General features: G+C 48.8%; 2 protein-coding genes across 4 annotated transcripts in view; both read left to right on the forward strand.

Annotated features, from left to right (window-relative positions):
- The first annotated feature begins 8,904 nt into the window (after window positions 1-8,904).
- LOC129012516 (voltage-dependent anion-selective channel protein 3-like) lies at window positions 8,905-9,735 on the forward strand. Of its 2 annotated transcripts, XM_054448206.2 has the most exons (2): window positions 8,905-9,540; window positions 9,625-9,735. In XM_054448206.2, the coding sequence occupies exons 1-2, from the start codon at window positions 8,950-8,952 to the stop codon at window positions 9,733-9,735; spliced, it is 702 nt and encodes a 233-aa protein (XP_054304181.2). In that variant the 5' UTR covers window positions 8,905-8,949. The 2 variants fall into 2 exon arrangements, with proteins under 2 accessions (XP_054304181.2, XP_054304180.2); XM_054448205.2 differs by having other exon boundaries at window positions 8,905-9,735.
- A 6,097-nt stretch (window positions 9,736-15,832) lies between these two features.
- EVL (Enah/Vasp-like) overlaps window positions 15,833-16,756 on the forward strand; it is a 172,980-nt gene continuing 172,056 nt past the window's right edge. The window contains exon 1 of one of the 2 annotated variants that reach the window (XM_054448214.2): window positions 15,833-16,481. In XM_054448214.2, coding sequence (XP_054304189.1) covers window positions 16,477-16,481 — 5 coding nt within the window. In that variant the 5' untranslated portion in view covers window positions 15,833-16,476. The remainder of the gene's footprint in view (window positions 16,482-16,756) is intronic. The other variant, XM_054448209.2, reaches the window with a different exon arrangement.

Genomic DNA, 16,756 nt, shown 5'->3' on the forward strand with positions numbered 1-16,756 from the left:
CATCCAACTTGTTGAGAGCCTGAACAGAACAAAAAGGTAAAGGAAGGGCGAACTTTCTCTCTCTGTTTGACATCGGCTAGGACATCAATCTTCTCCTGCCCCAGAACATTGAAGCTCCTGGTTCTCAGGACCTGAACTGGGATTCCCACCACCAGCTCCCCTTGTTCTTAGGCCTTCAAGTGTCAACTGGAACCACACCACCCGCTTTCCTGGGCCACCAGTTTGCAGATGGCTGATCATGGGACATCTCGGCCTCCATAACTGCATAAGCCAATCCCCCATAATAAATCTCTTTCTATTTGTCTATACACTATACATCCTATTGGCTCTGTTTCTCTGAAGAACCCTGACTAATACCAGCAGCAAAACCTTTTTTCAGATGAAATCATACGAGAAAATCCACTCTGTAATAAGGTTAAGAATGGGGCTGCTCTGGCAGAAGCAGTCAGAGGTGGTGGTGACTCAGAAGCACTCTCACCCTATCTTGTTCCTTCCTCCTCCCTAACACCCCCTGCCCCGGCCACCTCCACCTGCCCCACGGGGCTCCAGAGTCTGCCATTGTGGAGCTGCCTCTGGAGGAAACAGAGGTTCAGGGAGAGGAAGGACCTGCCCAAATCCTCACAGTGAAGGGTGGCAGAGCCGGGTCTACCTGCTGGGCTCCTGGCTCAGTCTCGGGATGGTTCTCAACTATTGTCTTGACAGGAGCCTGCTCGCTTATTCACAGTTACAATGCACATCTCTTCAAGGACGGCCCGAGGTGGCTGGTTTCCCCCAGTGGTTAACCACCCAGGTGCCCCCAGGTACTAGTTTGGTTTTAAAATTCTGTCCAACTTAAGTTCCCCTATTACCAACATTTCTACTTACTTGATTTTTAAGAAAATCACCCATTGCATGTAGAATGGGTGGACATTTATTGAAATGCAACTGCAATAACATCCCCTGGAAATTAACTTCCTCTCATTTGCCCCTGTGAGTCGTCTCATTTCTCATTCCTTCTGTTCTGTGCTTTTTTTTCTCTTATTTCTTGCACATTGTGAGTTTTCAATTTTTTTTTGAAGAAGCATATTTTAATTTTATTTTTCAGTATTTCAGTTATCTAATTCACTATTTTCAGCTTTTATCTTTATTCATTTCCTCCTCATAATTTGTTTTTATTTATTTTGTTGGGTTTTTTTGTTTTGTTTTGTGTGTTTGCTTTTTGAGATGGAGTGTCGTTCTGTCTCCCAGGCTGGAGTGCAGAGGCAGGATCTCGGCTCACTGCAACCTCCGCCTCCCATGCTCCAGCGGTTCTCCTGCTTCAGCCTCCCGAATAGCTGGGATTACAGGTGCCCACCACCATACCCAGCTAATTTTTGTATTTTTAGTAGAGATGGGGTGTCACCATGTTGGCCAGGCTGGTTTTGAACTCTTGACCTCAAATGATCCGCCCACCTCAGCCTCCCAAAGTGCTGGGATTATAGGCATGAGCCACTGCACCCGGCCTATTTTGTTGTGTTTTAAGTTGAATATTTAATTCACTTATATATGTATTATTTGTTTTGCTTTTTTATTTTTATTTTATTTTGAGATGGAGTCTTGCTCTGTCACCCAGGCTGGAGTACAGTGGCATGATCTCAGCTCACTGCAAACTCCACCTCCTGAGTTCAAGCGATTCTCCTGCCTCAGCCTCCCAAGCAGCTGGGATTATAGGCACCTGCCACCACGCCTGGCTAATTTTTGTATTTTTAGTAGAGAGAGGGTTTCACCATGTTGGCCAGGCTGGTCTCGAACTCCTGACCTCAGGTGATCTGCCCTCCTCTGCCTCCCAAAGTGCTAAGATTCCAGATTCCAGATGTGAGCCACCACGTCCGGCCTTGTTTTTTTTTTTTTTTTTTTGAGACAGGGTTTCACTCCCATCGCCTAGGCTGGAGTGCAATGGTGCAATCTCAGCTCACTACAACCTCTGCCTCCTGGGCTCTAGCGATTCGCCTGCCTCAGCCTCCTGAGTAGCTGGGATTACAGGCATATGCCACCACTCCCAGCTAATTTTTGTATTTTTAGTAGAGATGGGGTTTTGCCATCTTGGCCAGGCTGGTCTTGAATTCCTGACGTCAAGTGATCCACCTGCCTTGGCCTCCCTAAGCGCTGAGATTACAGGCGTGAGCCACCACGCCTGGTCCATTTATATATATTCTTTGTTGTATAATAATAAAAGCGTTTAAGGTATCACTGTATCCCATAAGTGTTGCTCTGAAGTTTTCTCCTTTTCATTAATTTCTTTTTAATTTGTAGTTTTAACTTTTTTTTTTTTTTTTTTTAATTGAGACCAGGTCTCATTCTGTCATCCAGGCTGGAGTGCAGTGGCGTGATCACAGCTCACTGCAGCCTCGACCTCCCAAGGCTCAGGGAATCCTCCCACCTCAGCCTCCCGAGTAGCTGAGACTGCAGGTGCGCACCACCACACCCAGTTAATTTTTGTATTTTTTGTAGAGACAGGGTTTTGCCATGTTGCCCAGGCTGGTCTCAAACTCCTGGGCTCAAGTGATCATCCTGCCTCAGCCTCCCAAAGTGCTGGGATTATAGGCATAAGCCACCACGCCTGGCCGATTTCTTCTTTAAGCTAAAACTTATCTATAATAGAAGAGTATTTTTATACTTCTAATGTTTTATTATGTTTTTATGGTTATCTAGGGTTTTGTTTTTGTTTTTGTTTTTGTTTTGCACTCTAGTGAAATTTCTGAACTCTAAGGATAACATTCTGTACATAAGTAATCTGTTTGTTCTGCCTGGAAGTCAATATCAGATTACTTACGTACAGAATGTTCCCCTTACATCCACCCCAATATGCCCAAACCTAATGTCTGTGAATATGTAGGTTACATGGCAAAGGGGAATTAAGGTTTCAGGTAGAATGAAGGCTGCTAATCGGATGACCTTAAAATAGGGAGATTATCATGGATCATTACACCCACAGCCACTGGGGCCAATGTCATCACAAGGGTCCCTAACAGTGGAAGACAGAGGCACAGGAGGTCAGAGGGAGGCACACTGCCGAAAAAAGGTCAGCGATGCCATGTGAGAGAGACTTAACCCCCGTGGCTGGCTTTGAAGAGGGCCCCATTCTAAGGGGCCACGAGCCCAAGAATATGGGCAGCCTCTGAGAGAAGGTGGAAGAGGCAAAGAAACTCACCCAGAGCCTCCAGAAGAATGCAGCCCTACTGGCACCTTGGCTTTAGCCCAGAGAGACTTTTGAGCTCTGGAACCGTAAGATAATAAAAATGTGTGTTGTTTGAAGTCACTCTGCTGTTGGTAACTTATGTTAGCAATAGGAAACTGATATGATATGTGAAAAAGGGACTCCGACTGGTTACCAGATTTCTTTCTTTCTCTTTCTTCCTTTCTTTCTTGACAGAGTCTTGCTCTGCCACCCAGGCTGGAGTGCAGTGGCGCAATCTCAGCTCACTGCAAACTCCACCTCCTGGGTTCATGCCATTCTCCTGCCTCAGCCTCCTGAGTAGCTGAGACTACAGCCGCCCGCCACCATGCCCGGCTAATTTTTTGTATTTTTAGTAGAACGGGGTTTCACCGTGTTAGTCAGGATGGTCTCGATCTCCTGACCTTGTGATCCGCCCTCCTTGGCCTCCCAAAGTGCTGGGATTACAGGCATGGGCCACTGCACCTGACCTTTCTTTCTTTTCTTTCTTTCTTTTTCTTTCTTTCTTTCCTTTCTTCCTTCCTTCTCTCTCTGTCTCTTTTCTTTTCCTTTCTTTCTTTCTCTCTCTTTCTCCTTCCTTCCTTCCTTCCTTTCTTTCTTTTCTTTCTTTCTTTCTTCTTTTTCTTTTTTTTAAGACGGGGTTTCGCTCTGTTGCCCAGGCTGGAGTGCAGTGGCTCGATCTTGGCTCACTGCAGCTTTGACCTCCTGGACTCAAGCAATCCTCCCACCTTAGTCTCCCAAGTAGCTGGGACTACAGGCACCTGCCATCATGCCCAGCTAATTTTTGTATTTTTTGTAGAGACAGCATTTAGCCATGTTGCCCAGGCTGCTCTCAAATTCCTGGGCTCAAGTGATTCCCCTGCCTCAGCCTCCCAAAGTGTTGGGATGATAGGCATGAGCCACTGTGCCCAGCCGACTACCAGATTTCTTATCTGCATTTGAAACTAGAAGTTTCTAGATCTGAGAAAAGGGGACTGCTAGCCTAAAATCTCCTCCTGGCTAAGATATCATTCATGTGGGAGGGCAAAATGAGGGCATTTCTACCAGAAATGGTTCAGGTGTGTGTCTTTCTAAACTAATCCTCTTTGATACCTCCTGGGCTGTTTTTTTTTTTAATAGCTTTATTGAGATATAATTTACAGGCCATAAAATTCACCCACTTAAGGTATGCCATTCAATGGTTTTAGTACATTCACAGAGTTGTGCAACCATCGCCACTATCTAATTTTAGAACATTTTCGCCACCCACACCCCCTTGGCAGTGTATTCATTTGCTCAGGCTGCCATAACAAAATGCCGCAGACTGTGGTTAAACAACAGAAATCGATTTGCTCACAGTTCTGGAGGCTAGATGTCCAAGATCAAGGTGTCAGCAGGGTTGATCTCTTTTTTTGAGACAGGATCTCACTGTGTCGCCCAGGCTGGAGTGCAGTGGTGCAATCTCGGCTCGGCTCACTGCCACCTCTGCCTCCTGGGCTCAATCAATCCTCCCATCTAAGCCTCCCTGGTAGCTGGGACCATAGGCGTGTGCTACCACACCCAGCTAATTTTTGTATTTTTTGTGGAGATGCAGTTTTGCCATGTTCCAGGCTGGTCTCGAACTCCTGAGCTCAAACGATCCACCCACTTCAGCCTCCCAAAGTGCTGCGATTACAGGCGTGAGCCACTGTGCCCAGACAGTTGGCTTCTTCTGAAGCCTCTCTCCCCACCTTTCAGACGGCTGTCTCATGGCATCCTTACGGGGTCCTTTCCTCTGTCTTGCTGTTTCTCTGTGTGTCTGAATCTTCTCTTCTTGTAAGGACAACCATCAGATTTGGATTACGGCACCCTAATCGGCCTCATTTTAAGTATCTCTTTTTAAAAACTCCTCCTGAATCTCCCTAGAAATATATTTTGAGGTACTATGGGATACCTCAAAGAAGCTTCAACATATGAATTTGGGGGAAGAAAATTCAGTCCATAAGAGGCAATTCCCTATTCCCCCCTCCAGCTCCCAACCCAGACCCAAGCAATCGCAAATCACTTTCCATCTCGATGGATTTGATTTGCCTATTCTTGACATTTTATATAAATAGGTGAGACAATATATGGTCTTTTGTGACTGTCTTCTTTCACTTAACAGCGTTTCCAAGGTTCATTAATATTGTAGCCTGTATCGGTTCTTTCTTCCTTTTTACTGCCAAATAATATTCCAGCATATGAATATACCAGTTTTGTTTATCCATTCATCTGTTGAGGGACATCTGATTTGTTTCCACTTTTTTAATACTATGAAAAATGCTTCTGTGAATATTTGTGTACATGCTTTTGTGTGGATTTGCTAAGTCATACTGTAACTTTATGTTGAACCTTTTTTTTTTTTTTTTTTTTGAGAAGGAGTCTCGCTCCGTCGCCCAGGCTGGAGTGCAGTGGCGCAACCTCAGCTCACTGCAAGCTCCACCTCCCAGGTCCATGCCATTCTCCTGCCTCAGCCTCCCGAGTAGCTGGGACTACAGGCACACACCACCACGCCCAGATAATTTTTTGTATTTTTAGCAGAGACGGGGTTTCACCGTGTTAGCCAGGATGATCTTGATCTCCTGACCTCGTGATCCACCCGCCTTGGCCTCCCAAAGTGCTGGGATTACAGGCTTGAACCACCGCGCCCGGCCCCTATGTTGAACCTTTTGAAGAACTGCCAATCTGTTTTACTACGTGGCTGAACCACCTTACAATTTTACCAGAATGTATGAGGGGTTCCAATTTCTCTATAACCTTACTTGTTATTTTCTTTAAAAAAAAAAAAAATTATAGCCATTCTAGTGCATGTGAAGTTGTATCCCAATTTAATTTTGATTTGTACTTTCCTAATATCTGATGATGTTCAGCTTCTTTTTAGGTACTTGTTGGCCATTCATATTATATCTTCTATGGAGAAATGTCTATTTAGACCCTTTGCTGACTTTTTTTTTTTTTTTTTTTTCTGAGACAGAGTCTCGTTCTGTCACCCAGGCTGGAGTGCAGTGGTGCAATATCAGCTCACTGCAACCTCCACCTCCCAGGTTCAAGTGATTCTCCCACCTCAGCTTCCCGAGCAGCTGGGACTACAAGCTCATACCACCACGCCTGGTTAATTTTTGTATTTTTAGTAGAGACAGAGTTTCACCATGTTGGCCAGACTGGTCTTGAACTCCTGACCTCAAGTGATCCGCCGGCCTCGGCCTCCCAAAGTGCTGGGAGTACAGTTGTGAGCCACCGCGCCCGGCCTTTGCTGACTTTTTAATTGGACTCTTTGTCTTTTATTTTTGAGTTCTAAGAGTGCATTATATATTCTGGATACAAACCTCTTTGCTATACTTTGAATGTTTGTTTCCCCAAACTTCATGTTGAAATTTGACTCCTAGCGTTGGAGGTGGGCTCAGTGTGAGGTATTTGGGTCATGGGTTGGGGAATCCCCATGAATACATTAATGCCCTCCCTAAGGGAGGAGGACTGAGTTGGTTCCTGCTCTGTCAGTTCCAGAGAGAGCCCGTTGTCAAAAGGAGCCCGGCCCCTCCCCTCTCTCTCTTGCTTCCTCCCTCGCCCTGTGACCTTTGCACCCGTGGGCTCCTTTCACCTTCCACCACGAATGCAAGCAGCCTGAGGCTCTCACCGGGTGCCCAGTCTTCCAGCCAGCAGAGTTGTGAGCCACATAAACCTCTTTTCTTTATAAATTATCCAGCCTCAGGTATTCCTTTATAGCAACAGTAAACAGACAAAACCAGGTCTTATCAGATATATGATATTTGCAAATGTTTTCTCTCATTCTGTGGGTTGTCTTTTCACTTTCTAGATGGTATCATTTGCAGCAAAAGTGTTTCATACTAATGCGGTCCAATTTATTTATTTTTTCTTTGGTCACTTCTGCTTTTGGTGTCATATCTAAAAAGCCTCTGCCTAACTCAAGGTTATGAAGATTGCATGCATGTTTTCTTCTAAGAGTTTTATAGTTTTAGCTCTTATATGAAGGTCTATGATCCATTTTGAGATAATGTTTATGAATGATGTAAATAAGGTTTCAACTTGAGTCTTTTGCATGTGGGTACCTAGTTGTTTCAAAACCATTTATTAAAGCCTGTTCTTTAACTTGGCGCCCCTGTTGATAATCACTTGACTGTAAAGTTAAGGGTTTATTTCTCAACTTTCTATTCTTTTTTTTTTTCTTTGAGATGGAGTCTTGCTCTGTGGCCCAGGCTAGAGTGCAGTGGTGTGATCTCGACTCACTGCAACCTCCACCTCCTGGGTTCAAGTGATTCTCCCGCCTCAGTCTCCCAAATAGCTGGGACTACGAGCGTGCACCACCACACCCGGCTAATTTTTTGTATTTTTGGTAGAGATGCGGGTTTCACCATGTTGGCCAGGCTGGTCTCGAACTCCTGACCTCAGGTGATCCACCTGCCTCAGCCTCCCAAAGTGCTGGGATTACAGGTGTGAGCCACCACTCCCTGCCTGGACTCTCTATTTTATTCCATCAATGTATATACCTGTCCTTATTCTTTTTCAAGACTGTTCTGGCTATGCTATGGTCCCTTGCATTTCCAGATGAATTTTAGGATCAGCTTTCTAATTTCTGCACAAAATAAAAGGGGAAGCAGCTGGGATTTTGACAGGGATTGCATCAAATCTGTAGGTCAATTTGGGGTCTCTTGCCATTTTAATAATATTAGCTCTTTCAACCCATAAGTGAATATCTTTCCATTTATAGGTTTTCTTTAATTTCTTTCAGAGTCGTTTCATAGTTTTCAGGATTCAAGTCTGAAGTTTTTTGTTAAATTCATTCATGAGTATTTTATTCTTTTGATGTCACGTAAATAAAATTGTTTTCTTAACTTCATTTTCAGACTCTTCATAGCAAGTCTATCGAAATACAATTGATGTTTATATGTCTATCTTGTATGCTTGGACCTTGCAGAACTTGTTTATTAGTTCTGATAGTTTTTGAGTGGGTTCCTTAGGAATTTCTATAGATAAGATAATGTCATCTGAAAATAGAAATGGTTTTACCTGTTTTTGTAACTAAAGTTCTCTTGGAACACAGTGACGTCCACTCACATATCGTCTATGGCTGTCTTCAAGTCAAAGGCCAAGGGAAGTAGTTGTGTTCCCAGAACCAAGCCAGGTCCGGCTGCCTTTTCTTGAGGCCCAATAATGAGAAGCAGACAAACTAGTGAAGAAGGGAATTGGCTGGGCGCGGTTGCTCATGCCTGTAATCCCAGCACTTTGGGAGGCTGAGGCGGGCGGATCACCAGGTCAGGAGATCAAGACCATCCTGGCTAACACTGTGAAACCCCGTCTCTACTAAAAATACAAAAAAAAAAAAAAAATTAGCCCGGCATGGTGGCGGGCGCCTGTAGTCCCAGCTACTTGGGAGGCTGAGGCAGGAGAATGGCGTGAACCCTGGAGGCGGAGCTTGCAGCGAGCAGAAATTGCACCACTGCACTCCAGCCTGGGCGACAGAGCGAGACTCCGTCTCAAAAAAAAAAAAAGGGAATTTATTGCTGTAACTGGATACAGGGAGAAGGCTGGAGATAATTCCACCAGACCAACTCAAAGTGTTAGAATCGCTTATATAGTTTGGAGTTATGTGCCTACGTGCTGCACGACATTCGCCTAAGTCTATTGGTAACTAATTTTGTTTCAACTAGACGGTCAGAGGCAAAAAAATACTTGTGGGAGACAGGCCCTTGGGGGTGGAGGTCTTTGATTTCATAAGAACCTGAGAAAGATTTTTCTAAGATATGTGTAACACACCAACTTACTGTGACCTGGGAAAGGCTGCTGAGGATGTCTTCAATAAAGGATATGGCTTTGGCATGGTGAAGATAGACCTGAAAACGAAGTCTTGTAGTGCAGTGGAATTTTCTACTTCTGGTCATGCTTACACTGATACAGGGAAAGCATCAGGCAACCTAGAACCCGAATGTAAGGTCTGTACCTATGGACTTCCCTTCACTCAAAAACGGAACACAGACAATACTCTTGGGACAGAAATCTCTTTGGAGAGTAAGTTGGCTGAAGAGTTGAAACTGAGTCTTGATACCATATTGGTACCGAACACAGAAAAGCAGAGTGGGGAATTGGAGGCCTCCTATAAATGGGATTGTTTTCGTGTTGGCAGTAATGTTGATATAGATTTTTCTGGACCAACCATCTATGGCTGGGTTGTGTTGGTCTTTGAAGGGTGGCTTGTCGGCTATCAGATGAGTTTTGACACAGCCAAATCCAAATTGTCACAGAATAATTTCACCCTGGGTTACGAGGCTGCAGACTTCCAGCTGCACACACATGTGAACGATGGCACTGAATTTGGAGTTTCTATCTACCAGAAGGTTAATGAGATTGAAATGTCAATAAACCTTGCTTGGACGGCTGGGAGTAACAACACCCGTTCTGGCATTGCTGCTAAGTACAAGCTGGATTGTAGAACTTCTCTCTCTGCTAAAGTAAATAATGCCAGCCTGATTGGACTGGGTTATACTCAGACCCTTCGACCTGGAGTCAAGCTGACCCTTTATCAGCTTTAATCAATGGAAAGAACTACAATGCAGGAGGTCACAAGGTTGGCTTGGGATTTGAAGCTTAATGTGGTTTGAGGAAAGCATCAGATTTGTCCCTGGAAGTGAAGAGAAATGAACCCACCATGTTTTGGCCTTACAATTCTTCTGTGAAATTTCAAAAGTGAGAACTTTTTATTCTTCCAAAAAATTGTAATCCTCCCCACACCGAAGTCTAGGGGTTGCGAGTCCCTCCTGAGAGGAGGCGCTGGAAAGCATGCCTGGAAGCCATCATGTTTGTGCCACATTTTGGTTCAGTTTGGCAGTGTTATTAAATGTGTTCCTCGGCAACAGTGTAGTGTCATGTTAGAGGAGATGATCTGAACCTCCAGTTTGTACCTTGTGTCCTGCATATTCACACCATTTTTTTCATGACTCTGTAATATATTGGTATCTGTGCTATTGTGGAATCTTTGATTTTGCATCAGAGTAAAATAAAATAAACCCATCACATTTGGAACATTTAAAAAAAAAAAAAAAGCTAAGTCTGATTAAGCTGTGCGGGCCCCAGTACCTTCAAGGCCTGTCTCCTGTGGTACCAGAGTGATTATTTCTATCTTATCTCCTTTACAGCTTGGTCCGGAGAGCTGCCTTAGACTCTCCAATGAGTCTATTCAAACAGCTGCCTCTGTTACCTTGACTCGTCTCAGATTTTGTTGACCCGAGGCAGGTCCTGGCACTAGGAATGTTAGACTCTATTATTTTGACTTGCTCCAGGTTAGGGAGAAGCCCATGCAAGGCTTCTACTGACCATATGCTTTATTTGTAGCTTTGATGTCTGGGCACCGATTTCCCTAGGTTTAACTATTTGCTCAGTGTTAAGGCAGCGCTGTGGAAATTTGTGTAACTGGGGTGCTGTGCAGGCCTGTCTGTCGACTGTCATGCAGGCCCGTCTGTGTGATTGTCAGGGAGAACTGGCCTGCCACAGTTGTGACAGCCAAATGGCTTTGAAAAAGCCAAAACTATTTACCAGCTGGTCCTTTGCAGAAAGTGTACTGACCCTTGTTCTGCAGGAGTGTCTTTTCTGTTTTTCATTGCCTCTAATTAATTTCTTAATTTTGAAATAATGTATTTTCTATTCTCAAGATTTTTTTTGTTTTCCAATTGCTCTTATGCAAGATCTTCTTGACTCTCCTCATAACTTCTCTACGATTCCCTCCTTTAGACATGCCACATTCTGACTGCTCAGCCTGGCGGGAAGACCATGCCTCCCTGGGTGGGGAGGCTGCAGCCTTTAAACTTCCCAACACCCCGACCCCTGAAATGTCTGCTCGCATTCAGAGGCCCGGGCCTCCCGGCCTCCTTGCGAATGAAGTGCCGGCGGCTCCCACAAAGGCCTGGCTGCCAGAGTCCCCACGGTAATTGCGAGACAGCAGGCAGGAGAAGTGACTGGGAAGTTTCTTCCCCAAAGCTGATGGTGAACGGGCCCCCAAGCTGGGACCTGATGACTAGCTGGGAGTGAGGAGAGATTTTGGCTTTCCTAGGTGTGAGCTGGGTGGGGCTTCCCTTCCCAGTGGCCTCAGGGTTCCTGGGAAGGGGCACGGGCTCCAGGGGGACCCTTAGGCCTCTCTAGGATGGCTGGCTGGTTGTCCCAGGCATGTACTTGGCTTAGTTTTCTTAATTCAATTAAGTGGAGACATTAAGTTCCTATAAAGTGGGAACACTCAGACTTGGCTCCAGAACAGCAGGCCTGCTCCCGCCCAGTCCTATGACACAGGCAGGTGGTGGGAGCGGGTCCCTGGAGAAACTCCAGCCAGCCTGTGCACTGAGCTGGAGCCTCAGGAAGTTCACAAGGGTTGCAGCAGGGGGGAGCCCGGCCCTCCCCTTCCTGTGTGGAACCCGGGATTCCAACTGCCAGGCGGGACGCGCTCTAGTGGAGGGACTCTGGCCTTGCGAGAGGAAAACCAGAAAATTCTGTAATGGGGCTCTCGAACCCCCATGCTCACCCGCTCCCGCCCTGGGGAGTATACTTTTGTTGTCAATAAATCTCTGCTTTTGTTGCTTCATTCTTTCCTTGCTTTGTTTGTGTGTTTTGTCCAATTCTTTGTTCAAGATGCCAAGAACCTGGACACCCTCCACCGGTAACACTAGGTCCTCCTTTCTCCTTGCAAACAGTGGCACTAAGAAGTTGCCCTCCACAAGACAGGTAGCAAAGATTTTCCCCCAGCCCTGTCTGGCCACGCTTCTTATTGATGGGTCCAGATCTCTAAGTCACCCCAGCAGAAGGCTGGAGTGCTCCCCGATATGACCATAGGGCCCTCATCCCAGAGTCACCCCTCCTGCCTTCAAAGCTAGTAAAACATGATCTTAGGGAAATCACTTTTGAGTGGAGGAGCCCGAGAGAGGTGAAATTAAAATAAGCTCCAGGCCGGGCACGGTGGCACACACCTGCAATCTCGGCACTGTGGGAGGCCAAGGTGGGCGGATCACCTGAGGTCAGGCGTTCAAGACCAGCCTGGCCAACATGGCGAACCCCTATCTCTGCTAAAAATAAAAAAATTAAGCTGAGTGGGGATGGTGGCGGGAGACTGAGGCACAAGAATTGCTAGAAGCGAAAAAAAAAAAAAAAGCTCCAGCTTTGACCCACAGACCATCTTCAAGGTGTGGAAGCCAAAATGGACCAGAAGTAATTTCCATTTCCTGCCAGATAGAACACAAGCAGGAGCTGTGGTTTCCAAAAATGCCCGCGCACATAGGCTAGTGGTCTCTGACCCTCCCAGGGCACTGCTTGGGTTGGAATGGCGGCGCTCACGCAGGATTCCCTCAATTCTGCGCTGTCACAAGCCCACAGGGCTGGAGAGGCTGCAGTACAAAGAGGAATGAGACTCGCTTGCTGGTCTCATGAAGTTCACAGCCTAGTTGGGGAGCCTGCAAGTAAGAAGACAATCCCGATGCAGGAGGGCAGGAGTGTGACCCCGAAACGGTGTAGAGAAGGAGCCTGCAGCCTGTGGTGGGGGAGGGTGATGCTGAGAGGTCCAGGGGAGACCTGACACACAGCGGGATTGAAGATGATTTGCCAGGCAGGCTGAGGCAGCAGGCAGGGCAGGAGAGGAGGCAGACACGTGCTGAGGAGCTCAAGGCACATTAAACAAATGGATGAATGAAGGAAAACTAGCCGTGCTGTGTTTAAGGAAAACAACTGCTGGTAATAAATGAGTTGGGCAATGAAATTAATGGTGTGAATGAAAAAGGGGTACAGGGTCACAGGTGGTCCCCCAAACCCCTGAGACATCTGTGGTTGTCTAAGCGTGCTTTACTTTGGATTCTGGCATGCATTTGTAACTCACTTATGCTGGTTAATATAAACCAGACATGGTCTCATTGGTGAATCATCGAAAGCAACTGTGTTTCTTTCCATTATTTGTGGTGAGTTTCGTTTTGGCAAACACTAAGCAATGGAGAAGATGGTTCATGGGGCTGGCTCCCCAGCAGTGACCCCAGGGTTGGAAAAACTTCATGAACTGGGCAGGCAGTCCAGGGCCTTGGAGTCTGCAGAAATACATGCTCATCTGCCTCTTATTCCGGTCACCTGTGTGACCTCCTGGGGCCTCAGTTTCATCACCCTCTGGACAAGTAGGATGGATGAGATGCCCTTTGAAGACTTTCTAGCTCTGTTATCCGTGACTCTGTGACTATCCTGAACCCAACAAACAGCCAAAATCGTCTTTCCTGCCTCCCTCACAAGTGGGAATTCCAACCCAGGAGTGCTCGGAGGCATGGGTTGTCAGCCTGGCTGAGTGTCCTGCACCCACACACATCAGATGTCATGAAGTCACTGACTCTGGCAAGGAATCTTTCCAAATCCTAGGACTGGTGACCTCCAGAAATAAGTCATTTGGGGGAGCCACATGTCCAAATGTTAATTTTCTTTTTATCAGAAGAATGGAAAACATGAATTCATGTACTTTTAAGGAATAAAGCCTTTGTTCAGAAAATGCAAAATGTGCCAAATAGACTGTGGTTTCAAATTATGTTTCATTAAGGAAGAGGGGAGGGGAGACGAGGGGGAAGGTAATGAAGAAGGGCAGAAAAGGCCTTTCTCGGCATCTACTTTGTGTGGAGATCGGCACCTCATCTGAGCCTCAGCAGCACCTGCCAGATGGGCTTTAGGATTCCCACCTGCCAGAGGAGGAATGGCGGTCAGAGAGGTGTGAGCCGGAGGATTAACACAAGGAGCCTCTGACTCCCCAGGCATCCCAGGGTCTGTCAGACAAAGACCAATGCCCACTCAGGTGGAAGCAGGGCACAGGATAGGATGTGAGTGGTCCCAATCTGTCCTCTCTCAGCTCTTCCTGCAGCTCATGAAGCCCTCTGATGAACAAACATCAGCTGCAAGAAACAACCTCTCCAGGAGCAAGATGGTAACAACTTGTCAGACTTCAGGGCAGCAGGGAAAATACCTGATCTGGAGATCAGAGTGGGCCACATGCTGAAAGAGCATCAATAAACCAGGCTGCAAACAAGCAGGCCTGTATCCCAAGGTCTCAGCACAGGACTCTGATAGGCAGTGACCAGGGGTTAAACTTGCCTTTCCATAGCACAGCTGGAATGTCTCCAGGTGACCTGAGGCTTGTCCATTTTAGTAAATTTTAGGATGCAACAAGCCTCTCCTGTAGCAAAGAGACCACTCTTGAACTTGTGAAGAGAGGGACAAATGAGGTTATGAGAAGGTACCACCCTCAGGGGCTGCTACCAGGGCTGTAGGAGATCATGGTACCCTTTCAGGTTTGACAACTCTGGGCTTAAATACAGGAAGGAAAGTGGAGATGCCACAACCAATCGCTAGGGAACTCTGAATACCTGTACACGGTGAGGGAGGTACAAAGAGACAGGGAGAGAGATAAGCACATAGAGACCCAAACTGCAACCCACGACACTGATGTTCAACCCCAGCAAACTAGAACGCATGGGCACTGGGATTCCGAGTCAGAAAAATGCTGCTTGAGACTTGGCTCCACCATTTACTATATCTTAGACAAAACTGCTTAACGCACACAGCCTCTCCTCAATCCTGGACAGGAGGAAAACAGCGACCCTTCATTGCCCTCCTAACTGCCAGACGCTGACAAACACCTTAAATGCTCTTGTTCAGACCATTTTTCAAAAGGTAGCTATTAACGTTCTGTGACACAGGGGGAAGGGAGGCAATAGTGCCCATACTGGTAACGCATGAGGAACTTTGTCTTCTTTTTTTTTTTTTTGAGACAGAGTCTCACTCTGTCTCCCAGGCTGGAGTGCAAGATCTCGGCTCACTGCAACCCCTGCCTCCTGGGTTCAAGCGATTCTCCTTCTGCAGCCTCCCAAGTAGCAGGGATTAAAAGTGCGTGCCACCATGCCAGGCTAATTTTTTGTATTTAGTAAAGACAGGGTTTCACCATGTTGGTCAGGCTGGTCTCGAACTTCTGACCTCAGGTGATCCACCCGCCTCAGCCTCCCAAAGTGCTGGGATTACAGGCGTGAGGCACCACGCCGGGCCGGAACTGTGTCTTCTTACACACGGGGAGTGAGACCCTGGAGGATCTGGGGTTTCCAGCCACCAGTGAGATTCACTAACCTTTAGGAAAGATGGGGATTTAAAAACCAGAGACAACCTGGACGAACTACTTGACGCTGTGTATGGTAAATGTGATTTTTCACAGGCTGTGGTTCTGGGGCACTGTGTGGGCTCTTGTTGAGCTGGGGGAGATACTTCGAATACTGATATCGCCCCGAAGCTGCAACTCTCCGGACCCGCCACGGCTCCTTATGTACGAAGAGAGGGAATCAGTCGTCGGTGACCTCGACGGCCCTGGGATCAGGGATGCCCCGAGTCCGAGCAGGCAGAGTGCTCAGCAAGGCCGGGTGATGGGAATCATGGGGCCATCGAGCACGGACCCTGGCTCCCCCAGTGGCCTCTGTGAGCTCTGGGGTCAGGCGGGGACTGGAGGAGCGTCCGCGCCGGGAGGGAGCGCACCACGCCACGTGCCCGCCCGGCGCCCCGCCCCAACCCCGGCCACGCCCCTTGCGTTTCCCTCAAAGTTCCGCCCCTCAGCCCAGCCACTCTCGTCCGCCCCGCCCCTCGCAGCATCAAGCTCGGCGCTCCCGGAGGCGCGGACGGTGGGGCCCCGCGCCTTTTGTGTCGGGCTTTGACCGCCGCGCGCGCTCATTCACCTCAGCGGCCGCGGGCGGAGGGGCGCACGCGCGCGCAGTCCCCCTCGGCGGGCGGTGGGGCGAACAGCAACGCGCGTACCCTAGCTCTCGGCTGCTGGGCTGAGACTAGCCCGCACGCCCGCTGGCCTCTCCCTCGAGGACTCGGAGCCGCCCGCGCGCTCGCCAGGTGCCGCCGCCCCGAGTCTCAGGCGGACGCGCACGCGTTCCCGCCGCCGGGACCCCAGCCGACTCGCCCCCTCCCCCTCCCCATCCCCCGGCGGCGGCCCCCAGGCACGCGCCCGCGCACACGCCGGCCCGGGCACGCGCCCGCCAAGATGGCAGGGGCCGGGGCCCAGCTGTCAGTCGCCGCCGCCGCGGCCCTTCCCCGCAGCTAGCGGCCCCGACGCCCACCCGGAGAAGATGAGCCCCCGCTGCTTCCCGCAGCCCAGTCAGACGCGGAGCCGCCGCGCCCGGGGCCGGCTCCCCCGCTAGCGCCCGCGCCCCGTGCCCCGCCGCCGCCGCCGCCGCCGCCGCCGCCGCCGGGTCGCCCCTGGCCCGGCGCGCCCGTCCCCGGCAGCGACAATGAGGTGAGTCGGGGCCGACGCCTCGTGGGAGGCGGCAGCGGCCAGCGTCGGAGGGGCTGGGCTGGGGGCCCGCGGTGCCCCCGAGGGCGGGAGGGGGGCTCCAGGGGCGCGGGGGCGTCCAGAGGACCGCGGGGGCTCTGCAGAGATTCGAGGGCATTCAGAGCGCGGGAATGGCTTCGCGAGAGTCGTGGGGGCGTCTGGAGAGCCGTGGGGGCGTCTGGAGAGCCGGGAGGGTCCGCGGGGCTTGTGGGGGGCAGTGTTCTGCAAGGGGCAGACGG

The sequence above is a fragment of the Pongo pygmaeus genome, chromosome 15 (assembly GCF_028885625.2).
Source record: "Pongo pygmaeus isolate AG05252 chromosome 15, NHGRI_mPonPyg2-v2.0_pri, whole genome shotgun sequence".
In the NCBI taxonomy this organism is placed as follows: domain Eukaryota; kingdom Metazoa; phylum Chordata; class Mammalia; order Primates; family Hominidae; genus Pongo; species Pongo pygmaeus.